The 25,504-nt window shown below is 42.2% G+C and overlaps 1 protein-coding gene across 1 annotated transcript; it reads left to right on the top strand.

Moving 5' to 3' along the window:
• The first annotated feature begins 153 nt into the window (after positions 1 to 153).
• On the top strand, positions 154 to 24,945 carry LOC114212314 (caspase-14-like). The gene is made up of 7 exons (XM_028107157.2): positions 154 to 678; positions 2,153 to 2,205; positions 3,418 to 3,567; positions 7,584 to 7,809; positions 8,255 to 8,371; positions 21,549 to 21,658; positions 23,364 to 24,945. The coding sequence occupies exons 1-7, from the start codon at positions 324 to 326 to the stop codon at positions 23,463 to 23,465; spliced, it is 1,113 nt and encodes a 370-aa protein (XP_027962958.1). The 5' UTR covers positions 154 to 323; the 3' UTR covers positions 23,466 to 24,945.
• Positions 24,946 to 25,504: the final 559 nt, after the last annotated feature.

Raw genomic sequence — 25,504 nt, 5'->3', positions numbered from 1 at the left:
CCTAACGCGCAGCCGTGGCAGAGAACCACCGAAGAGCCCTGCAGGGCAGGGTTCCCACTTGGCTCTCCATAACCTGCTCCAAGGGTTAAGACGGAGCTAGCGGGGCGGGGGCGGGGCTTCGGGGCGGGGGCGGGGCCGAAGAGGAAACAGGGCGGGAGAGTCCCGGTCACCGCGGCCAGCACGCCCGGCTGTTGCAGAAACGAGCGGAAACGCCTCCGTTTTACAAAACAAAGCGGAGAAGCGGGAGGCGTGCGCGGTCCGTGGGGCACGGACCTCGGCGGAGGGTCCCTCCAGTCCGGGCGCTTCGGCATCTTTGGGTGGCGATGGAGAGAGGCCTTGAGAGCTGCCGGCGCTCGGAGTCCAACGGCCTCTGGGCGCCTCGGATCACGGCGGTGGAGGAGCTGCAGAGCCGCGTGCAGAAGACCCTGGACCTGCTGTCCCCGCAGGAGCTGAGCAACTTCCGCATCTTCCTCAAGTCGGTGGACGAGGAGCCGCGCGTGACCCCCTGGCGACTGGAGTTGGAGGGCAAGAGCACGAAAGGGCTGGCCCGTCTCCTGGTCCAGCACTACTGCGAGCCCGCCGCTGCGTCGCGCGTCCTCATCAGGGTGCTGCAGCAGCTACGCCGCGCCGACCTGCTCCAGTGCTGGCAGGGCGCCGCCGCCGCCGCCGAGGACCGGGGTGAGCTGGGGGCTGCCAGGTACCCGGGCTGGGGGCGGGGCCTGGCGAGCCGGGGGGCCGCGGGGCCTGGGGCTGGGGGTGGGGGGGCCGGGCCCGTGTAAGCGCGGGGTTTGGCGGCGCCGCCCGAGCGTTCCGGGCTCGGCTTGGGGGCGGGGCACCCGGCTTGACTGGGGGTGCGGAGGCTTGCGGAGCGAGGGGCGGGCGGGCTTCCTGGGACCCAGTGACGCGCGGCGGGAAGTGGGAGCCTGGGGTGGGGGAGGTGGTCCCGAGAGTCGCAGTTCCCGAGCGCGGAATCCGAATGAGCCGTTGAAGAGCAGCCACCAGGATCTACCACCACATTTTGGGATCAGATCGACTCAGCAGGCCTGAGATGCTTTGTTAACATGTACCTTCAAGAGATGATGATGTGGGAGATTTCCAAATGATGCAGTGCGGAGCATGGTGTTGGAATTCCCGCTGTAGCATCACCAGGGAGTGTATTTACGGGGGCGGGGGGGGAGGGGCCCTGTTCTTGCACACCATGAGACTGCCATTAATCTATGATCAAGAAATGCAGTATGTAACAGGTTAAGGGAGGTTGGGGCTCCCCCCCTCCAGATTTAATAAACGTATGTACACGTAATATGTGTGTGAGAGAGACAGAAAAAGCAGCTCTTACATGAGAGCCGTCGAAGTAGACACGAAAATATACCGTCCGTGACCTCTGCCATTAGTATGCTTACGACCTGATCTGATTGAGCTTTGAGGTGTGTTACGGTTGCTGATGTTTAGACTTGTAATGAACGGATCACAGCGGTAATGGCTCAACGAACACGGCGTGTAGGCAGAATACCCGCTCAGTGGAAACGACTCTCCCTGCTTTGAGTCGCCTGTACAGAATTTGTGTTGTCCCTCCCAGCTCAGCTGTTCAGGTATCACATGAACACCTCTTTAGACTTTGAGTCTCTTACTGTTGGCAAAGTGGTTTTTTTTTTTTTCCCAGAATCATCCACACTACACAATATTATGGCTGTACCCTATCGGCACCCAGTAAATATTTGAATTAAATGCTAAGAGGTTATGTTAAATTAAAAAAAATACCTAATTCCTTTACTTTATCTGTCCCTTTATTGATGTCTTGATTGCCTCTTCAGAAAGTACATGTAAAGTAATGTCAATCAATTACACCTTGTTCTTTTTATCTCTCGCCAGGCTCCTTCTGGCCTTGTGCCTAACTGGGGTCTAAGGGAGGTCTGTTTTAAGTTTCTAGCCTTGTAGGAGTTTGAAAGAGGGTGGGTTCATAATCCAGGGAACCTGTTCTAAAATGAGGTTAAAGCCTACAGGACCTGAAAACGTAAGGCAACAGAATTCTCTGGGAGGAGCTTCCTGTTAAGAGTAATGACAGTGGATTGATTGAAAAGAAAAAAAGTGGGGAAAAAATAATGCAATAATGCCCTTTTTTTGTTTTATTCTCTTTTCATGAAAATTCATTCAGGGATTCCAAGAAAGATTCCAAAGAGAAGCTATGATTGTGTGGATGGTGAACTGGTAAATATTTTTGCTCTTACTCCAGCACTACACACTGGTGAGGAACAATGGTATTTAGCCACTTTAGCTGACGTTGGAACATTTTTTTGTGCTGCTGTCTTGTTAATTAAAGGAAACTGGTTGTCTCAAGTGGTCAGATCTCACTGCTTTCTGTTATGATTGTGAAAGATAAACATGAGCCATTTAAAACCGCTGTGCCTGCATTAACCAAATAGGTAGGCACTGCTGTTATTTCTATTTTATAAATCAAGAAAAATGAGGCACTTGGAGGTTCGAGGATGACAGGCTGTGTGGCCTTGGACGGCTATATAAATTGCTGGTTGTAGGGTTTTTTGTTTTTTGTTTTTTTTTTTTTAAGTTTTATGATGGAAATTTTCAATAAATACTAAAATAGAATAGAAAAACAAATCTCTCAAACTCCAGCCCATTGTACTTATGAGCCTGCTTCAGCAAATTGGTAACATAGGGCCAATCTTGTTTTGTCTGCTTCGCGGCCCAATTATTTGAAAGCAAATCCAGATAACCTATCATGTTCATCTACAGATACGTTTGTATGAATCTCTAAATCTTTAGTACGAGAAAGAGGTTGTTTGAAACAACCACAATGCCATTATTCTACCTAAAAACAACTTCCTTAGTGTGTGCAAAGATGTGGTTGGGATTCAGATTTCATTGACTGGGTCCTATGTCTTTTGCAGGTGGTTTGTTTGAATCAGGATGCTGACTCATACAATATGTCAACACAATTACAGTCGATTGCTTTTTGTCCTAAAGCTCTTAACTTAGGATACTTCTCCCTTTAACCTTTTTTCTTATTGTTTAATTATTGAAGAAACCAGGTTATCTTGTAGCATGTCCCATATTCTGGATTTTGATGACTACAGCCCTGTGTGGTCATTTAACTCTGTTCCTCCATCTGTCATGCTTCCTTAAACTGATAGTGATAGCTATACATAGGAATTTAAAACTGAGATTGGCCTATTAGTCCTGGTGTAAGGAAGATATTTGAAAGAAGTATAAATCCAGTCATGCCTCCCCCCACCCTCCTTCCATAACTAGTAAGAGAGACAGTCACTGTTGCAGCCCTGATCCAAACTGGGAAACCTCACCATTGATCCCAGAAGAAACTCATTATTTCAGATCGATGACGTATTTGGATTTCTGAGTTTGGTTTGGTTTGCTTTAAATATTACTGGCTTTCCTGGAAAATAGGACTGTTATGACCTGAGGGGCAAGCGGAAGGCTTTTGTCATGTGCGTGGAGAAGAACAGACCAGGGGCTCAGCGGGACATCCATCTAATGGAGGAGTGGCTTGGCCAGTGCCAGTTTGAGCATACACAGTGCATCGATCCTAACAAAATGGTATAATTTTCCTTTTTTTAAATTGGGTTTTGGAGGGGCACCTGGGTGGCTTAGTCGGTTAAGTGTCTGACTTGGTTTTGGCTCAGGGTCCTGGGATCCAGCCCTGCGTCCGACTCCATGCTCAGTGGGGAGTCTGCTTTAGAATTTCTCTCCCTCTCTCTCTGCTCCTCCCCCTGCTTGTGCTCCCTCTCTCTCAAATAAATAAATCTTAAAAATAAATAAATAAATAAATAAAAATTGGGTTTTAGTACCTGGCAAGAACCAGGACCTGCTAAACAATCCCACGCATGTCCTGATAAGATTCTTGATGCTTTTGTAATCTTAAGTGTGCGATACCCTACCTCCCCTTCCAGTCAAGCAGGGACCTCTTGGGCTCCAGTCTTGGCTAGGGCTATGCAGTTGAAGAGGGAAGGGGACCCAAGAAGGTGTTCTAAGCAAGATGGGCAAGGAGGCCCAAGGACAAGGCGAGAGTCTGGAGTAGGCAAGTTCCAGAGCCTTTGGGAGCAGGCAGGACCAAGGAAACCCCTTTGAGAAGTCACCAGGAGGCAGGCCAGAGGCGTTGCAGCACTGTGAGTCCTTGTGGGATTCATTTGGAACCTGGAAGAGGTGTAGAGAGGGAGCTGATAGCCCTGGGCAGAATTGCACTGTGACCTAACTAGTTGATACTGAAAAAATAAGGTGAAAGAGCAGCGGTGGGAACTCCATTTGACCTCTCTGACTCTACCTGAGTCATGACCTAGACCTACCATTTTTTAGGGATAGTAACATGGGAAAGCCCTTCCTAGATCCCGGGAGTCCCTGCTAATGAATGTCCAGGAACAGTGCAGCATGGGGCTGTGGATGCCACATAGACTGCCTGGGCTGGAATCCTGTCTCTTCCTAGTTGTTACCTTAAATCTGGTTCTCACCCGAGGGTGATTTGTCCCCCTCATTTGGCCGTGTGTGGAGATGTTTCTGGTTGTCACACGCGGAGGGTACTGCTGGCCTCTGGTGGGTGCTACAATGCCCAGAAGAGCCCCCACAGCCAAGGGTTTTCTGGCCCCAAATGTCCATAGTGCCATAATTTGAGCAGCCCTGCCTGAAACTGACTACTTTCCTCTCCCGGAAACGGTGTTGATGAGAGTGGCTTATTTTGGAGGGCTGTGGTGATAATGAGCTGCTGTGTCAAAATGCCCAGTAGCGGGCTTATAGCAAGTGCCCAGTAAGCTTTGATTTTATTATTATTTCAAAGGTAAAAATAGACTCATTTTCGCCAAGGATTGTACGAGAATCTCTTACCTGTTGCATGGTTTTGAATCGGATGGCAGATACGCTGCCGGTGTTCCTTTCGTTTATTCTCTTAGGGGTCTCCGGTGGCCATTTTGCCTACATCCTGGCAACATTTAGTTTATTTGTAAATATTTAGCAGTATTACTGGCAAAAGTATTTCATCGTTCTTAGTTTCATTTTCCAGATTATTAGTTTGGTTAAACATCTTTTGGCCATTATTTTCCTTCTGTAAATTGTCTGTTCTGTTTCCTTTGCCCTTTTTCCTACCGGGTAGTCTTTTTCCTGCTCTTATAGTTATTTTCCTGGACTTTATTCATTTACAAAACGTAGTGCACATACTTCTCTCTTGTGTCTGTTACTTTTTTGATTTTTTTTGTTGTTGTCTTAAGTTGTATAGAAGTCTTTTTTAAATTTTGTGTGAGTAAACCTGTCAGTCTTTTTTGGTGGCTTCTTGATTTTTGTGTCTTGATTAAATCCCATGCCTTACCAACTTAAAAAATGTTTAAATTATTTTTCTGTACTATTTGTATAGTTTAAGGTTTCCTTTCTAACTCTCTGGAATTTTACTTTTGACGTGTGAGGTAAGAAGTCTTACCTTATGTCCAGATGTATAGTCAGTTGTCTCAACGTTCATTGAATGATGTGTCCTTCCCCCACCTATTTGAAACTCCACCTTTATCATGAAATAAAGTCCTATAGATAATTTGATTGGTTTCTGGAATCTAAAATATCCCATTCATATGTTTATTTATACTTCTGCCAGTATATCACTGTTTCATTCACCATGATTTTTTTTAGGACATTTTGATGTCTGACAGGACCTATCCCTCCTTTTTTTTTCCTGTTTGACTTCTGAATATTCTTGGCACTTCTTGAACATCATCTGTTCTCTGTGAGCTTGAGAATAATCTGGCTAAGTTCCACTGAAATCCTTTGGGAGTTTAATTGCCATGATACTGAACTGAGATTCATTTGGAGTGAATTGGCAAATTAATAGTGTTAACAGAGCATGGGCATGTCATGTGTATGTTTCCTCTTCTCTGAAGCTTTCTTTATCCTTTTCCTCATTTAGGTGATGTGTGTTTCTTAGGTTTATTCCTAGGTATTGTCCTTGTTTGGGTGTGACCATGAACAGGACCCCCTTTTCATTATGTGGTTTAAATGATTGTTGCCAGGGCACCTGGGTGGCTCATAAGTCGGTTAAGCGTCTGCCTTCGGCTCCGGTCATGATCTCAGGGTCCTGGGATTGAATTCTGCATCAGGCTACCTGCTCAGTGAGGAGCCTGCTTTTCCCTCTGCCCTTCTCCCTGCTCATGCTCTTTTTCTCTCTCTCTCGCAAATAAATAAAATCTTTAAAAATTAAAAAAAAAAGAAATGATTGTTGCCAGGTAACTGGGGCGGGTGGTGGGTGGTGGGCATTAGATCTTTGTGAGTTAATCTTGTGTCCGGTCAGCTCGCTGGTCGCTAGTTCCAGTAGTTACTTGGTTGATTATTTTATATTTCTAGATAGTCATGGTATCTGTAAGTAATGAATTTTAGCTCTTTGTTTCTCGTATTTAGACTTCATTTAAACAAATTTTTTAATTTAAATTCAATTTAATTAACGTATAGTGTATTACTAGTTTCAGAGGTAGAGTTCAGTGATTCATCAGTTGCATATAACACCCGGTGCTCATTACGTCAGATGCCCCCCTTAATGTCCATCACCCGGCTACCCCATCCTCCCACCAACCGTCTCTCCAGCAACCCTCAGTTTGTTTCCTAGAGTTAAGAGTCTCTTATGGTTTGCCTCCCTCTCTGCTTTCATTTTATTTTATTTTTCCTTCCCTTCCCCTATGTTCATCTGTTTTGTTTCTTAAATTCCACATATGAGTGAAACCATATGGTATTTGTCTTTCTCTGACTGACTTATTTCGCTCAGCATAATACCCTCTAGTTCCATCCACATTGTTGCAAATGGCAAGATATCATTCTTTTTGATGGCTGGGTAATATCCCATTGTATGTATATACCACCAGGGTAGCTCTATTTTCAACTTTTTGAGGAACCTCCAAACTGTTTTCCAGAGTGTCCGCACCAGCTTGCATTCCCACCAACAGTGTAGGAGGTTCCCCTTTCTCTGCATCCTCACCAACATCTGTCGTTTCCTGAATGGTTAATTTTAGCCATTCTGACAGGTGTGAGGTGGACTTCATTTAACTTTTACTCACTTTACTGAAGTGAGGAGCTAGGATCTTGGCTACGAGGGCCATGGGAGCTGTGATAGTGGCCATTTCTGTCTTGCTTGCCTCTCTGTGGGGCTTGATTCTGATGACGTCTCCCCATAGGTCCTGGCAGACCTGTATTAGGTAGACACTTCCATTCCCTTCCATTTCTAGCTTTTTGAGGGCATTCGTTTTTGAGAATAACAATTTTTATATGTTAAAATAAGTTAATAATATAAAATTTACATACACTAGCCCCTTGGGGAGCTATCATTCTGTTGTATTTTGTGGTAGAGAATTGGAAATGCCCTAATTCTGTCCAAGAAGAACCAGTGGCACAAGAGGAAATCGTGTGAATTCTGAAAGCAACCGAAAGGGAAGTGACCAGTTAAGGAACTGATATTTATCTCATACTAAGCCTGTTTGAGATGTGATTATTTTTGTATTTGTCATGTCCTCCGATTGCCTAGGAAAGGGGCCATCTCTAGCATTTCTGGTTTTTCTTACCTCCAGTTCTTTTGAATATGTTATCCTATTTTACAGGTGTTAATTGAGAAAATAAGATCATTCCGTGATGGACTCAATGAAAGTAAAGATGATGTTGGCTGTTGTCTTGTTACCCTTATGTCCCACGGAGAGAAAGGGTTTATTAAAATGGAAGATGGTGAAAAAGTCAGCCTGGAGGACATTTTTGAAATGTTTAATAATAAAAATTGTCCAGCACTTCAGGAGAAACCAAAGATCTTTATCATCCAGGCCTGCAGAGGAGGTAAGTGAAGACTTCTTTGTAACAGTCATGTTTCTAGGAAATTCTACGGATGAGTGAGAAAAGAAAAAGAAGTTAAAAATATTTGTTTGTTTCTTTAAAATCAGAGGCCCCTCTGCTGCTGTGACTTTAGTTGTGTAGTGTACTAGCGGCTTTGGGCTGGGAGGAAGGGATAGAAGAAGAACTCAGGCTGAGGAAGGGTCCAAGTCCCTCACGTCGTGAGGTGGGCCAGGGAGCCTCACGTCTGAGAGAGATGTGTGCAGTTTCCAGGGGCCGTCCCACTGTCCATGGGATGCCAGGCGGCCGGCCTACGGGGCCGACATCCAACTTCTGTAGCTTCTGCGGATATTTCTGTCTCTTGTGGAGATACAAGCTTGTTGGGACTATGATTGAGGGCTCCTGGTGTCTGTGGTGTATTACTATAGTTTGTATTTTTGTTCTTCAACAGAGAAAAGAGACGCCGGTGTTGAGACAGACGATGAACCCATGGAGTCTGACGACGTATCCCAGAGGAGGAGGCTGCCCACCTTCAGTGATTATTTCATCATCTATCCCACCCAGGCAGGTGAGACCTGAGGGTAGATGACAGTGACACACACTTTCTTTCAGAAGGCTTGGGTCAGGGGCGCCTGGGTGGCTCAGTTGGTTAAGCAACTGCCTTCGGCTCAGGTCATGATCCTGGAGTCCCGGGATCGAGTCCCGCATCGGGCTCCCTGCTCAGCGAGGAGTCTGCTTCTCCCTCTGACCCTCCCCCCTCTCATTCTCTCTCTCAAATAAAAAAAAAAAAAAAAATCTTTGAGAAAAAAAAAAAGAAGGTTTGGGTCATTCGTACCTTTTTTTTTTTTTAATTTTTTAATTATCGGTGCTTTACAAATTGACACGTATAAGGAGATTTTTCATTAACCCATCCATCTCTCTTTACAAGTGTTCCCACTTTTAGAGATGACAGGTTGGCATCTTACTGTTCATTTCTTCCGGGAAGGCACGAACCTCTGAGCAAAGTATCACATGGTAAATAAGATCATTGGCTCTCCTATGAAAAAGATCTTGGCCCAAAACCTAGTTCTGCCACTTGCTATATGGGAGAATTTCAATAGTTTTTGATCTCTAGATATATCAGTTTCTTCATGTAAAACGGGAATGATGGAATTTACTTATGTCATTGAGATGTTACATAAATTGAATGATATAACCACAGACGTGCTTATCATAATAACTGGCATAATCCAAAAAAAGAAATTAGCTACTATTAGTAATAATACATTATGCTAATAATATCATCACCATTACTTCATTACTAATACTATTATTAATAAGGTAAGGTCCAAAAGAATCTTGTGTGTGAAGAGCCACCCCTTCACTTGATTCACTTGTAGGAGAGAGAGAATTAAGAGGTCAAGGACATTTCTTTAGCTGGGCTGTTTTTTTGTTTTTGTTTTTTGTTTTTTGTTTTTTTTTAAAGTCATGTCTGCACCCAACATGGGACTTGAACTCGCAACCCGGAGATCAGGAGTCGCATGCTCCACCAACTAAGCCAGCCAGGTGCTCCCCTTTAAATGTTTTTATCTTAACAAAGAAGATTAAGGCAGTTTACAAAAATGTATATGGAATTCAAGATAAATTTTATTTTTTTATTTTTTAAATTTTTTTTAGAGATTTTATTTATTGATTTGACAGAGAGAGAGAGATCAGACGGGCAGGCAGAGGGAGAGGGAGAAGCAAGCCCCCCCGCTGAGCAGGGAGCCCAATGTGGGGCTCGATCCCGGGACTCCAGGATCATGACCTGAGCCAAAGGCAGATGCTTAACAACTGAGCCACCCAGGTGCCCCCAAGATAAATTTTAATAAAGAAATGTAAGCAAAGGAACATAGGGCAACAACTTAAAATGAAACACACTTAGTGGTAACATGTGAAAAACACCTCCATTAAAGTGAGATGTCAGATTTCACTCCTTGGTTATTTACCCAAGAGAGATGAAAGCATGTGGCCTCCCAGAGTGGCACACAAATGTTCATAGCAGCTTTATTTGAAGTAGTCAAAGACTAGAAACAACCCAAATGACCATCAACAGGTGAATGAATAAACAAATCGTGGTATGCCATATATGGAATACAGCTCAGCAATAAAAAGAAGTGAGCTGCTGATATAAACTAACCACAGAATTATTATGGAGCAGTTAAGGGTCAAGGTGAGGAACTTCATGTTCCAGTTTTATTGAATGAATGAATTTTATGACTGTGTGCTGGGCTAAACATATTTAAGGGCTAGAGATTCAATATTGAACAGAAGAACTAAAAATCTCTGCCTCCACAGAACTTATGTGCTAGTTGGAGACAGACAATAAACACATAGAGAAACTATATATTGTGCTATTTTATGATCCCATTTGTATAAAGTTCAAAAACAGGCAAAACTGATCTGTGATGTTAGAAGTCAGGATAGTGCTCGCCCTCCGGCATACAGTGCGTGGGGTGGTAAGGACCAGAGCGGGCAGGCAAGAAGGGGACTTCTGGAGTGCTGGCACTATCTTGTTTCTTGATGAGGGCACTAGTTACAGGATGTGTTCGTTCCATGAAAATGTATTGAGCTGTTTTATACCCCTAAGCTTTGCACTCTTTTCTGTGTGATGGTTACCTTTCAGTGAAATGTTTACCAAAAATAAAGTATGTTACATGGTGACCATTGCTGTGGAGAAAAATAAGGTAGGGACAAGGGATATAGGGAGTGTCCAGGGGCAGGAGTGGAGATTGCAATTTTAAAAAAGAGACGTATAGAGATGTCCCCACTGAGAAGCTGATTGTTGTGTAGACACTTGGGGGACATGAGAGAGGGTGAGCTATGCAGATATTTGAGAGAATTTGTTTTGTAAGATAAGAATACTTCATATAGGGCGCCTGGGTGGCTCAGTTGGTTAAGCGACTGCCTTCCGCTCAGGTCATGATCCTGGAGTCCTGGGATCGAGTTCTGCATTGCGCTTCCTGCTCAGCAGGGAGTCTGCTTCTCCCTCTGACCTCCCCCCTCTCATGCTCTCTCTCTCTTTCATTCTCTCTCTCAAATAAATAAAATCTTTAATAAATAAATAAATAAAATCTTTAAAAAAAAAGAATACTTCATATATAGCAGTATCAAAAACTCTATGTATAGCGTGTCCCCACTGAGATAGAAGAGAGAACCTAGAGGCAGAACCGACTATACAGGGAAACGAGACATGTGACAAGCCATTGCTGATCAGTGTGGAGCGAATGGGGGGCTGTTCAATATAGTGCTGGGAAAACCAGCTTCCCCGTGGGAGAAAAGTAAAAATTTATTTTCAGATTTCTTGGCCCAGGGTTCAGGGCCTCTTTAATCATGTGAAATGTCCAATCTATAGTAATGCTCCTTTTATCTCTGATATTTGTGGCTTTCTTCTTTGACTCTTTATCAGTCTTACCAGTAGTGTATTTAGTTAAGAACCTATTTTTAGTTTTGTTAATCCCCTCTAGTATCTGTTTTTGATTTCATTAGTTTCCATTTTTCTTCATTTGGGGGCTGTTTATGCTACTCGTCTTTCCCCGGCTATTTCAGTTAGGTACTTGGCTCATTATTTTCTATCTTTTTAAGCATATGAGCATTTTTAAAGCTTTAATTCCCTCTGAGGACTGCTTTCACTCTGTCCTTCACATTTTAACATGGACCAGTTTTATCCTTCAGTTCTAAGAGTTCTTAAATTTCCATTGTTCTTTTACATGTTAGAACTGTCTCTAAATTTCTGTGTTGGGATTTTAAAATTTGTCCTTTCGTTACTGATGTCTGGTTTATTTGTGTGAGGAACTGAGAAAGAATACGGATGACGGTACTGATCTGAAATATGTTGAGACGTGGGTTATGCTTTGGTCTTTAGTAAACTTATTTTAAAGATTTATTTATTTTTTAGAGAGAGAGAGTGAGAGAGAGCATGTGAGCCCCGGATGGGAGTGGCGGGGTGGAGGAGGAGCAGAGGGAGAGAATCTTCACATAGACACTATGCTGAGTGGGGAGCCCAACCCAGGATTCAGTCTCAAGACCCTGAGATCATGACCTGAGCCGTTTGAAACCAAGAGTCGGACGCTTAAGCGACTGAGCCACCCAGGTGCCCCTCTAGTAAACTTGTTAATGGCAGTTGGACTCTCCTAGATATTCTGTGTGTGCTTAAGAATATGTGTCCTGCACTTGTTGAATGCAGGGTTCTAAATATTTCTATCAATTAAGCATAATTGTGTTCCATTGTTTTATGTCTCCACTCAATTTGCTTGACCTGCCAATATCTGAGATAAGTGTTTCCAAATGTCATGTTATTGTGGTAGGCGTGTCTGTTTCTTCTGTGGTCCCAGTGTTTTTGTTTTCTTTATTTTGACACAACCTGAGTAGAGGCATACAATTTTAGAATTGTGAAATATATAGAAGAAATAAGATAAAATGTTCTAAGCACTCTTTAGTGAACCCACTGTCCCAAGTATTGCTTTTTTTGTGTTAGTTCCTTTTGTCTGGAATTTATATAGATACTTGAGTATTCTTTTGCTCCATATTGGCCTGGTATACCTCCTTCAGACTGCTTTCTATGAACCTTTCTGGGCCGTTATGTTTTAAGTGGGTCTCTTTTAGATAGGATATAGCTGGGTTTTGGTTTTTTTTTTTTTTTTTTAATTCAGTGTGACATTATCAATCTTTATTGGTAAATTAGGGCAATTTGTCTTTATTGTGACTATTGATATATTTGCCCTTTTGCCATTTTATTTTGTGCTATTTATTTTTCTTTGCTTTATTTCCTTCCTTTATGGCTCTTGTGTTTGCTTGATTAATAGTTTAGTATGTTATTCTAACATTTTTTGACCCCCTACTGACCTAGAAGGTAGGCATCCCATAATTCTTTTTCTCATGGTTACCCGTGAAATTTTATACATGTGCAGTTAGCCTAAAGTTAATTTTAAAAAAGCTTATTTTTACTCCCTGATGATTCAAGGAACCTTAGAACACTAATTCCCATTACCTTCTCCCATACCTACGTGCTACTTTTAAGATTTATTTCTTTTCTTTTTGTATCTTGCTTAACATTGTTTATATAAAAATATTTATGTGTTCTTAAATTGCCTTAAATTATCCTTCCACTGCCCCCTGGTTTTCTTCTGAATTAAGACATCAATTTAACACACTTTCATCAAATGTGTTGGCACACACTAGGGTGGCAAGCACTGTTCTAGGTAATACCTAGTCCTTTTTTTAAAACCCCACAAATTAGAACATTATTTTTTTTTTAGGATTTTTTTTTTTTTTTTTTTTTTTTTTTTTACAGAGAGACAGCGAGAGAGGGAACACAAGCAGGGGGAGTGGGAGAGGGAGAAGCAGGGAGCTGAGCAGAGACCCCGATGTGGGGCTCCATCCCAGGACTCTGGGATCATGACCTGAGCCGAAGGCAGACGCCCAACCGACAGAGCCACCCAGGCGCCCCTGGAAGGAGGTGGAACCTGAATGATTATCTGAAAGGCACTTTGAAACTGCAGCCATTTAGTAGGTTGACAGTTGAGGAATAAGATCGATAGATCATTCCTCACTTCAGTCCCTTTTTTTTTTTTTAAGATTTATTTATTTTAGAGAGAGACAGACAGAGCATGACTAGGGGGAAGGGCAGAGGGAGAGGGAGAGAGAGAATCTCAAGCAGACTCCCCGCTGAGCACAGAGCCCCACGCAGGACTCGATCCCATGACACAGATCATAACCTGAGCTGAAATCAAGAGTCAGATGCTCAACCAACTGAGCCATCCAGGCGCCCTCAAGTTAGAACATTATTATTATAAGTTTACAATCCATGTTTGTTTCTGTTTATTCATGTGATTACCATTTTCTTCTCTATTCCTTCTTGAATCTCAGATCATTTTTCTGGATTCATTTTTTTTCTTCCTGAAGTATATCCTTTAGAAATTCATTTAAGGAAGATTTATAGGTGAGAAATCCATTTTAGCACCCAAATCTGGCTGATTATTTGACAGAATATTTGCTTATTTCTTCTTGTGAGTCCATGTTTTATTTCTTTAAACATTTCAGGCGGTTATTTTATATTTTGTACCTAATACTTCCAACGCCTGCTGGCTTTGGGGGTCACTCATTGGGTTGCTTTTGTTGACTGTCGCTCATGGTGGCTTATTTGTGTGTTTGAAGTCTTAGTTCATTTGTCGAATCTTAATCTGTGTGACTCCTGGGAGCATGAATAGGGAATGCTTTTCTTTAGGGAGGATTATTACCCACGTGGACCACTGTAACCCTCTTTGGGGTCACAAGGTGAATGCAGGAATCTTAGGTTCATCTCCGGCACCTCCAGGCACATCTTAAAGGATTTTGTGCCCTCGCTGGAGGTGCTCCTACTCCCTCGGACGGGGTGCAACTCTGTGTTTCATGTTTACTTTCTGCTCTGAGCTCAGGTTTCAGTTTCCTCGTTTGGAGGAATAGGAGCCTTGGAGATTTCCATGAATTTCCGTCAGCCCAGGATAGCAGTAAAAGTTTTATTTTAATCAAGTTTTACATCTGGAGGAGCATTTAAAGTATATGGTATCGGGCTCCTGGGTGGCTCAGTTGGTTAAGCGACTGCCTTCAGCTCAGGTCATGATCCTGGAGTCCCAGGATCGAGTCCCACATCGGGCTCCCTGCTCAGCAGGGAGTCTGCTTCTCCCTCTGACCCTGTTCCCTCTCGTGCTATCTCTCATTCTCTCTCTCTCAAATAAATAAATAAAAAATCTTAAAAAAAAAAAAGTATATGGTATCAAAAGTGGAAAATTTGGAATATGTGTTAAAATCTCTCAGAGTTACCCACTTTTATTTCAACACATAAATGGCCTGGCAGTACTGAGTATATGTGGGGATATGGAGCAACAAGTACTTCCATACACCACCAAGGAGAGCAGATTAGTTCTACTTCTTTGGGGAGCAATGTGTGATACCTAGTAAAGTTAAAAATAGGTTTATGCCATGACCCAGCAATTTCACTTCCACATATATACCGTAGTGCTGTGGTCCCCAACCAGGGGGCCACAATGAAGTCACATAGCTCTACTTAATTCTGGGAGCTGCTAGCTTGAGATCGTTTATGGTTTCTACAATTAGATTATGCTGCATTCTTTTCAATGATACCATATCTTGGGGGAGTTAAGTTTTGGAGGGTTGCTGAGATAAAAAGCAAGTACTTAGGTATCTTAGGTTGAAAAGTCATGCAATGCCCAACAGGTGCACACATCCCATTAGTAAGTAATTATGGTTCTTTAAGAAAGAAATTAAAATATTATTTGTCTTTCAATTTGTGTGAGTTCTTTCGCCCTAAATAAGTTATTTAGATAATAATACGGAGCTTAGACCTAACTACTTTAGTAAATGGAATTCTTAGATATTTCTTTTGGCCTAGGAGCAGTGCAAAAAAAGTTACAAAGACACTAAGGCACATGAACTGAGAAAGTCTGGGAACTTCTGCGTAGGGGAATCTTTTGCACATGTATATGCGTGATATGGGATGACTAACTGCTCTAGTTTGCCAAGAGATGGTGGGGTCTCCTGGGATACTGGACTTTTCAGTGCTAAAACTGGAAAGTAGGTGAATGAGGATGCGTTGAGCACTCTAATCTGGGCGCTCCTTGAAATTGTTTATAGTAGGGAAAGTGAAGAGGTGGGAAAGCTAAAAGCCACTGGGAGTGGTATATTCATACTGTAGAATATACTATGCCACAGTTGAAAAGAATCCGCGTGGAGAAGTTTTAAATGTAACAATGAATGAAGATAAGGCAGCTGTAACAGGATACAGATAGTATGCCTTTCATATAAAGATTTAAAAACACAATAATACAATATATTATGACTGAATATATAGCTGGTAAAAGTATAAAAATATGGCACAAAGAACAGCCAACACCTTTGTAACAGGGACTACCTCTGGTAGAGGTACAGAAGGCAGGGAAGTGGGGCCAAAAAGTAGTCAGGGAGAAAATTCAAATGAGGCTTCAACTGTATTTCACCAACAGAGAAGGGCTGAAGCAAATAAAGCAAAATGTTTCCTGTTTGTTAGATCTGGGTGGTAGATGCTCAGGTGTTCGATACACTATTCTGTGTTCTTCTTTTGGTATTTTTAAAGAGATGGGAGCTAAAGAAAGAAATTGGAAACTGCAGATGCAGCCAGCTCTGATGGAGTTTTGCTATAAAGGGAGTTGAGAAATAGACAATCTGGATGGTGATGAGGGATCAAAGGTTTTTTTGTTGTAAAGATGGGCAGTACTGCTGCACAGCTGCTGATGGAATGATCCAGTAGAGAGGGGACATTTTTTTTTAAGATTTTATTTATTTGTGAGAGGCAGAGGGCGTGGGAGAAGCAGGCTCCCTGTGAGCAGGGAGCCCGACACAGGTCTCAATTCCAGGATCCCGGGATCATGACCTGAGCCAAAGGTAGTTGCTTAACCGACTGGGCCACCCAGGCGCCCCAAGCCGGGGGGATATCTTTAGGAGAGATTGCAGGTGCAACAGCTGGTGGAGCTGAAATTTTGAGCATAGGCAGTGTATATCCTCCAGGGATTAAGTTAGACTGATTTTTCAAATGGAAGAAAGAAGTTGCCCTTTTCCTCTGTGGGGAGGACTCCAGGAATAAAAAAAGTCACAGTAGATTTGGGTTTGTTTTGGTTTTATTTATTTAAAGTTCAAGCAAAAACACAATGTGTTGTTCAAGAATAGCATACACATGTATGTATGTATATGGTAAAACTGACATTAGTGGTTTCTGTGTGGAGGAGACGGAATGGGGTCTGGGAGGAGCACACAGGTGGATGCTAATTTTCCTAATACCTGAGTCAATGAGCAAAAGACCTAATAGAACATTAGGTTTGGGCTATTAACGGATAATTCCTACGGAACACCATTAACATGGAGAAGATGCTCAATTTAGAAGACGAAAGTAAACAATATTGGAGTACCACTTTTCATCTATCAGATTGGCAAGAGATCAAAAAGTTTGAATGTATACAGGGAATATACTTCTTAATTCCTGGTGGGACTGTAAATTGGTAGCATTTCTTGGGAGGACCACTTGGCATCGTCTAGCAAAATTGTAAATGCACACATAATTCCTTGTCGAGGATTTTATCTTCCAGATATTTAGTACATGTCTGAGTGACATGTGCTCAACGTTGTTCAGTGACATTGTTTATAATAGCAAAAGTATAAGGACAACCTAAACATCTATCTATAGGGGACTCGTTAAATAAATTATGATAAATCATAGAGTAACAATTTAATCAGAGGAAGAAGCTCTTTATGTATTGATGGTGAGCAACCTCCAAGATGAACTGGCAAAAACAACAACAAAAAAATCAGGTCCTAGAACAGCATGTATAATATACTACTGAGATCGGGAGGAGGGTGGTTATGCCCTCAAATATGTATCAGCCTCTTTGTACGCAGCATAGATCTGGAAGGATACACAAGAAACAGGTAACTTTGGTTTTCTTGGGCATGGAATGAGGAGGGGAGGGAGACTTTGCTGGATTCCTTTTGTAATTTGAATTTTAAAACATTTGTATTTGAGTCTGTTTTTTTGGTTTTTGTTTTAATTTTTTATAAGATTTTATTTATTTGAGAGAGCTACAGAGAGAGAGCATGAACGGGGGAGAGGCAGAGGGAGAGGGAGAAGCAGGCTCCCCGCTGAGCCGGGAGCCCAATGTGGGGCTCGATCCCAGGACCCTGAGATCATGACCTGAGCCCAAGGCAGATGCTTAACCAACTGAGCCACCCAGGCTCCCCTTTTTCTTTGTTTTTAGATTCCACATATAAGTGAAATTATATGGCAGTCTTTCTCTGTCCAGCTTGTTCTACTTAGCATAATACGCTCTGGTCCATTCATGTTGTCACAGATGGCAAGATTTCATTCTTTTTTATGGATGAGTAATATTTTACTGTGTGTGCGCACATGCACACATGTGCACATATAAGATAAATACGTAAAGATATATATATATGTATATATACATACACTCTTATCGATGGATGAATTGTGAGTCATTTGAATGTATTATCCATTCAACAAATAGATTTAATCACTTCTTGGCCTTTTGGCTAAGATCATGTGCAAAAAATGGATTCAAAACGTTTTCAAGTTATCTTCTTTTAGAAATTGGAAGATTTCAACAAAATTCAGGTTTCTGACATCTTAGCTCACCATAGACATTTATACCAGCTACCTGACCGCAGTGAGTCCTTAGAGCTGTCTCTCCTGCTTTGTGACAGAGGCATGTCACCTGTATGCAAGAGAAGCTGCAACGTGCTTTCACCTGCTTATTGGCTATTTGAAGTTAGTCTTGTGATTGTCGCTCATATTCTATGGCCAGAGTTCTCTAAACAACTTATTTTTTTTTTAGATTTTATTGATTTATTAGAGAGAGAGAGAGAGATCATGAGCAGGGGGGAGGGATAGAGGGAGAAGCAGGCTCCCCACTGAGCAGGGAGCCCGATAGGGGACTCGATCCCAGGACTCTGGGATCATGACCTGAGGCAAAGGAGACGCTTAACTGACTGAGCCACCCAGGTGCCCCTCTAAACAACTTTATAATGCAAGTATGGGGAATCCCGGTCCTAACGATATTTTATTTGACCTTGTTTGGTAAATCTCTGGACATTTACTAGCTTTCGGCCAGAGTCTAAAGTTCTCCAATATCACTCATCAGACTCATTTTTTTTGTGGCCTAGAATCTGTCCTGAGGACTGAACCCGTGGCCATGAACGTAGGGTCGCTGATTATTTTCAAAGCAATGAGATTTATAATCTATCATTTGATAAGATACTTGGCAGGTACTCTGATTTTCGTTTTGCTGAGTGGCATGTGATTCTTCAAAGGTGTTGAGACTGTTAGGTCAGAGGTTTTCAAAGGTTAGTTGCCATAACCCACAGGAAGAAATAGCTATTGTGTTTCACTCAGTCTAATGCCTTGATTGTAAGACATACCATTATTTTGTATTCTCCAGAAGCTACCAATTAGTCTATGCCACAGAAGAGATTATACATCACATCCAGATTTCAGATTGGTGGGAAAAAGAAACTTCGATCTTAGAAGTGATAAAATACATAATCCATTGTAGTCTATGATATCTATTTATATAGAAGTATAAATATACATGTAATACTAGTTTTATAAATCATAGCTGCCCTTGCTACATTTGAGCCACTTTGATATTTTCTATTACAGCCAATTTTATCCCATTATAAAAAAAGGCAGTTTCAGTCTGCTAAATTGATTTCTTGGCTGATTATTGGGTCACAACCAGCAGCTTGAAGCACACTGGATGAGATGGATTGTCAAGCTTTGTGATGAGGCATTTCTGACTCAGATTTACTCTCAGAGGGACAATACTGAAATTCCTGTGTAGTTCCTACACTGAACAGATAGGTTCTGTGGATTTGTTTACAATGTTATGGAGATGTAATTGAAGTATGAGCTGTACGTATTCCACGTATACCATTTGAATGCATAGGAGAATACATTCATGACACCATCACCATGATTAAGATCAGCGTAGACTTCTATCACCCCAAAAAGTTTCCTCATGTTGAAATCTATCCCTGCCTCCATCCCCATCCCTGGGTCACCACAGTTGTACTTTCTGTTACCACAGAGTAGATTACATTTTCTGGAATTTTAGATAAGTAGAATTATATAGTATGTATGTTTCCTGTCTGCCTGCCTGTCTTCCACTCCACATAATGATTTTGTGATTCGTCCACATTGTTTTGTCTATCAATAGTTCATTTCCTTTTATTTCTGAGTGGTATTCAGTTGTGTGAATATAACACAACGTGAACACAGTGTGTTCAGTCATTCACTGGTTGAACATTTGATTTGTTTCTAGTTTTTGGTTATTAGAAGTAAAGCTGCTGTGGGGGTGCCTGGGTGGCTCAGTTGTTAAGCATCTGCCTTCAGCTTGGGTCGTGATCCCAGGGTCCTGGGATCAAGCCCCATATTGGGCTCCCTGCTCGGCGGGAAGCCTGCTTCTCCCTCTCCCTCTGCCCCTGCTTGTGTTCCCTCTCTCATTGTCTCTCTCTCTCTGTCAAATAAATAAATAAAATCTTTAAAAAAAAAAAAAGTAAAGCTGCTGTGAACACATGTGTGTAAGTCTTTGGGCATATGATTTTGTTTTCTTTGGGTACATACCAAGAAGTGGAATGGTTGGTTCATACAGTAGGAATATGTTTGACTTTTATTTTTATTTTTAAGATTTTATTTATTTGTCAGGGAGAGAGAGAGCACAAGCAGAGGGAAAAGGAGAAGCAGGCTTCCTGCCAAGCAGGGAGCCCGATGCGGGGCTCAATTCCAGGACCCTGGGATCATGACCTGAGCAGAAGGCAGACGCTTAACCATCTGAGCCACCCAGGCACCCCTATGTTTGACTTTTAAAGAAACTGCCAAATTGATTCTTTTTCAAAGTGGTTGCGTCATTTACATTCCCGCCAGCAGTGTATGAGAGTTCCAGTTTCTCCACATCCTCATTATCAGTTGGTTTGACCTGTTTTAAAAATTTTAGACAATCTGATGGGTGTGTAATAGTATCGCCTTGGGGGTTTAATTTGCATTTCTTGGAGGACTAAAGATTATCTTTTCCTGTACATATTGGCCATTCATATATCTTCTTTGGCTGAATGTCTGTTCATATCTTTTGCCCAATTTTTTATTGGGTTGTTTGTTTTCTTGTTAACTTGTAAGAATTATTTATGTATTCTGGATACAAGTTCTTTGATATGTATTACAGATATTTTTTTCTGGATCTGTGGCTTGCTTTTCATTTTCTTAATAACATCTTTCAAAAAAACAAAAGTTTTGGGAGCACCGGGGAGGCTCAGATGGCTAGGCATCTACCTTTGGCTCAGGTCATGATCCCAGGGTCCTGGGATCGAGTTCCGCATTGGGCTCCTGGCTCAGCGGCGAGTCTGCTTCTTCCTCTCCCTCTGCCTCTCCGCCCTGCTTGTGCACACACACACTCTCTCTCTCTCATGAATAAATAAAATCTTTAAAAAAAAAAGTTTTTAATTCTGATGAAGTCCAATTTATCAGCTTTTTCTTTTTATAGTTTATGCCTTTTATGTTCTGAGAAACCTTTGCCTATGCTGAGGTTGCAAAGATGTCCACGTGTTTTTTCTGTTCCAACCTAGATTTATTATCAGAGGGTACAATTTTGATATTCCCATCAAATTTCCACACTAAACCGACATATTTCATGTTTTTTAATCTAACAGTAAAAATAATTTCACTGAACTTTTGAGGACGCCAAAATGAATTCTATATGGGTGTGTTCTGGGGGTATTTAGCTTAAAATCCTAAAGCAAAAGTCAGAAATTAAAAAAAAAAATAAAGAGAATGAAGTAAATATGGCAAAATGATGGTAACTGTTGAATCTAGGGGATGATTATATGAGAATTTGTTAAACTTTGCTTTCTACTTTTGTGTATATTTGAAAAAGTTTTATTTAAAAAATTCATATAAGAGAATTGCCCTCTTGAGGGGTTACGTGCTGTGGTCACAGGAGTCCCCTGGGAGGCTCAGGTGCTTCCTCTTTTTGTGTCTGTGTCTCTTACAGCCCCAGACATACTTATTAATGCAAGAGTGCTTCTGTATTCTCAGTTCAAAGCCATTTTCCAGGTTTAAATGTGGGTAAAAGACAAAGTTTGGTGCAAAGGGAGGAGGAAAATGGATGAAATGTCTTGTGTTTGCTTTGTAGATCACGTTGCTTTACGACACCCTCGCACTGGCTCCGTGATGATTGAAGCGATGTCTAAAGTCTTTAAACAGTACGGAAATAAGTGGCACATCGCTGACTTCTTCACCAAAGTAAGTACATTCCAAGGGAACTCGTGCTCCATTTGTGCTGACGGTAATGCACTTGATGAGAGCATTTTCAGGAGAAGGTTGACTTTAGCCATGAAAACACAAGAGATGCTGAAAAGTTGCTTGGAAATGATGGGCCAATCATGAGTTTTGATGATGGTGGCATTCAGAAAACATGGTTGGGCCAGCTGCTGAGGGAAACGGATAAGTGACACTCTCTGTTCATTTGTAATACGAGTGCATTGGATATGAGGTGAGCTTTCAAGTTCCTTCCTGCTCTGTGGCCCACCATTGCAGTCAGCTTTGGCCTGACTCAGGACTCCTTTAATGACCGACTCTGGCTCACATTTGTTTCCCCATTTTGTAGCCCAGAGTAAACATTCACTGAATGAATGGGTGCCCAATAATGGCAGTAGATTTATACACGAACCATAGTTTGTGGAGAATGGCCCAATTATTGTAGTTTATCATATCAGGATTAAAGGGCAATTTTCTTCTCAATCTGAGAGTTTTACATCCAAAGAAAGCTAATTAGAAAAGACTGTCAGACTACAGTAACATGGGGCACCTGGGTGGCTCAGTTGGCTAAGCGTCTGCCTTCAGCTCAGGTCATGATACCAGGGTCCTGGGATCAAGCCCCACATTGGCTCCCTAATCAGTGGGGAGTCTGCTTCTCCTTCTGTCCCTCCCCCTGCTCCTTCTCTCTCTCTCTCTCACTCTCTCTCTCAAATAAATAAAATCTTTATAAAAAAAAAAGTACAGTAACAACAGTGCTAACATCTATTATCTGTTGCATGGCTCACTCCATGTCAGTTACTATTCTCTGTGCTACACAGATATTAATCCATTTAAGCCTTCCACACCCCTCAGGTAGCTACTGGGATTCGCATCCACTGTGACAGGTGGGGGCTAGTCAGTGGCTGGGCTGGCATCCCAGCCTGGGCAGAGTGCTTCTAGAGTTCATGCTGTAATCACTGAAAAAATGTTTTGCCTACCAATGTTCATTAAACCTTTACTGAACACCCTTCATTTTTATTTTTATTTATTTTTAAAGATTTATTTATTTATTTGTGAGAGAGAGAGAGAGAGTGAGTGCATGGGAGGGGCAGAGGCAGAGGGAAACAGAATCCTCAAGCAGACTCCTTGCTGAGGCGGGACTCGATCCCTTTACTCTGAGATCATGATCTGAGCCTAAACCAACAGTTGGCCGCTTAAATGACTGAGCCACCCAGGCACCACCCTTCATTTTTTTAAAGCACTTGCTGAGTAGGCCCTAGCAAAAAAAAAAAAAAAAAATCCAAAAATGAGCATGATGTGGCCTTTGTATTAAAGGCACACACAGCTTAGTTAGGTAGCAGATGGTAAATGTGCTTATAACCAACTCCAAGATTGTGGAGCTGTGGGATGTTTTGGACATAGCTTTATCCAACCCTTTCATTTTACCACGTGTTCCCAAGGCTTAGAAAGGGTTAATACCTTGCCTTCTATTACCCCAGGGCAAGTTGAGACCAAACCTAGGTCTGTGGACCTGAGTCTACTGCTCTTCTCATCCAGAGTGCTGCATTCCAAGCACTTGGTGGGACATGCTCTTTCAAATGCCATTTGCATCGCTTTCCGGAATGCATAGAATTCGGCCATTTCACTCTGTAGGGTTTACGAAAAGGCTTTTGCTCAGGGCTTTTAGACAGTTTGTGCTTTCATCTTTCAGGTGAATAATAGAGTGGTGCACACTGAATTTCATCTACATGAAGAACCAATTAAAGTATCACTCGTCATGGAATCAACTTTAACTAAATTTGTGTACTTCTGACATCAGGAAGATGAAAAACTAAGGAGTGCTTTGTAACAGACTTTGTAAAGAGCTGAGAGCATTTGTAGCATAGTATTCTTAGTTACCATTTTGCATTATTACTGTCAACAGCTGTATTTCTCCAAATCGTTTTGCATATATATAGTATTTTTCTAAGATTGAACCGTGCTTTTTTGACACTTAGAAATAATTTGACTTCTTTTAAAAGATCACTGTTTTTTGAAAATGATTTTTCCTGAACTGTTATCAAAACATGGAAGTCCAGCTCTATTTGTGGACCATTTTTATCATGTGCTTTTTTTTTTTTTTACTGATTGCACCCCATCCTCTCCCACTTGGTGCTGGTGTTCGTCCTCATTTTCTTGGCTGTCTTCAAGAACTGTCTTTATGTAGTTTTGTCCTATGTTTCACCTGATTTCCCCCATATTCTTGTCTGTAGCCAGACTTGTCTCCTTTTGACTCCATAAGCCATTCTCTAGACTTCCCTGGATGTTCTCATTTGCATTCTGTGCCCTTGCTGCCTCATGTTTCCACCTTCCCCCATCCCCCAGCTTCCTCCTGGCTGCACAGTACCTTTGAACTGCTATTTTCTCTGCCTGGAACACTGTTCCACCCCAATCTATTCAGTCCTTCAGAGTTTGGCTCAAGCATCCTTTGCACAGGGAGGCTTTTCGCAACCCCTCATGCTAGGTCAGCCTTTTCTACGTGCTCACAGACCCCATGCTTTTCTTCTGCAGCAGTTAGCACTACTGTACTTAAGTGACTATGTAGTAGCTGTTAAATCTCTCTCTTCCAGTTCAGTCATAAGCTCCGAGAGGCAGAGGCCATGTGTCTCATTCATTGGTGTGGCCCAGCTTCTATCCTTGCCTAAAGACACAGAGAAGCGCTGTGATGAAGGTTTACTGAATGACTGGCCTCTGTCTTTCAATTATTTTGTCCATTCCTCAGACCTCACCTCATAACCTCTGTGCATCTAGCCACCTTCTAGTCATCCCCACCTACTTGGACGTCCTGTGGCCACTTTAACTGAACAAGTTGGAAGTCGACCTTATGTTTCCCTTAAACCTCTTCATAATACCCATCTCATTGTTAATAATCCTTTGACTCCCCACTGCCAGCAGAATACACTCAAATTCCCCTAGGAGAATATCCCAAATCCTTCTCTGTCAGGCCTTAACCTATACTGCTTGTATACTGCCTACTTGTCCTGGGTCTTGACCACTCCAGGTGATTTGCCCTCCCCTCAATAACCCCCTCTCACAGAATCAGGCTTGTGGATTACTGAATGTTGAATGAATGCTCTTGGCTATGTTATCATAGTTCATTCTCTCCTTTCTGCCTGAAATGCCCTTTGTTCTCACTGTATGCTTCCTCTATACCATGCATTCCTTAGGGTGCAAGTTGGGTCCCATCCCACTAGAATGAAAACCTGTATGTAGGCCAGTGTTTTTAGAGTAACAAACTCCGGACTGAGCATGAGTTCTCATTGTAACTGTGTTCTAACTTCCGGTGTAACTTTGGACTATATTAAACCCCGGTTTCCACATCACAGCTGGAGGTCTGGTTCGGCTGGGAACTCATTCCACTGGACTTCGATGAACTTTGGCTTCTTAATAAACTTCGTGAATATCCTGCAGGTGTGGCTATTCCTGAACCTAGAGGTTCACACTGGCAGTTGCATAAGACTGTTGGGCCTGTACAAGGTTACAGGTGTTTGGTGAAAATGCTCTGAAGATTGAGGGTCACGATGACTGAAGCAACCCGGAATCTCCAGGCCTGTCTCCATTTCAAGGGACAGTTATGTCCTTTTTAGTTAATGTGATTTCTCAAGTATACATATGTGTGATTGAATTTTTTAAACTTTGAGTTTTGATATTTGATATGTAACTTTGCTTTTTTATAGAGCATTAAACTGTCACCTTGGTTCATAAAATATCTGGTGAGCCTTCTCTGTTCACTTGCATGCTCTGTGATCCTACGATTCCCGGCACAGGTGCTCATTTCAGGGGAACGGCAGCAGCTGAAACAGGCAATAGCTC

Source organism: Eumetopias jubatus, unplaced genomic scaffold (genome assembly GCF_037043125.1).
Source record: "Eumetopias jubatus isolate StellerSeaLion01/CBP00866 unplaced genomic scaffold, mEumJub1_p1.0 scaffold_1, whole genome shotgun sequence".
Classification (NCBI taxonomy): Eukaryota; Metazoa; Chordata; class Mammalia; order Carnivora; family Otariidae; genus Eumetopias; species Eumetopias jubatus.
This window is presented reverse-complemented; position numbering and strand designations above follow the sequence as displayed.

Coding starts and splice junctions, on each gene's coding strand:
- LOC114212314 (XM_028107157.2), top strand. CDS start 324: ATGGAGAGAGGCCTTGAGAGCTGCCGGCGCTCGGAGTCCAACGGCCTC. Junction 679..2,152: donor CGCCGCCGCCGAGGACCGGG/GTGAGCTGGGGG, acceptor AAATTCATTCAG/GGATTCCAAGAAAGATTCCA. Junction 7,810..8,254: donor CATCCAGGCCTGCAGAGGAG/GTAAGTGAAGAC, acceptor GTTCTTCAACAG/AGAAAAGAGACGCCGGTGTT.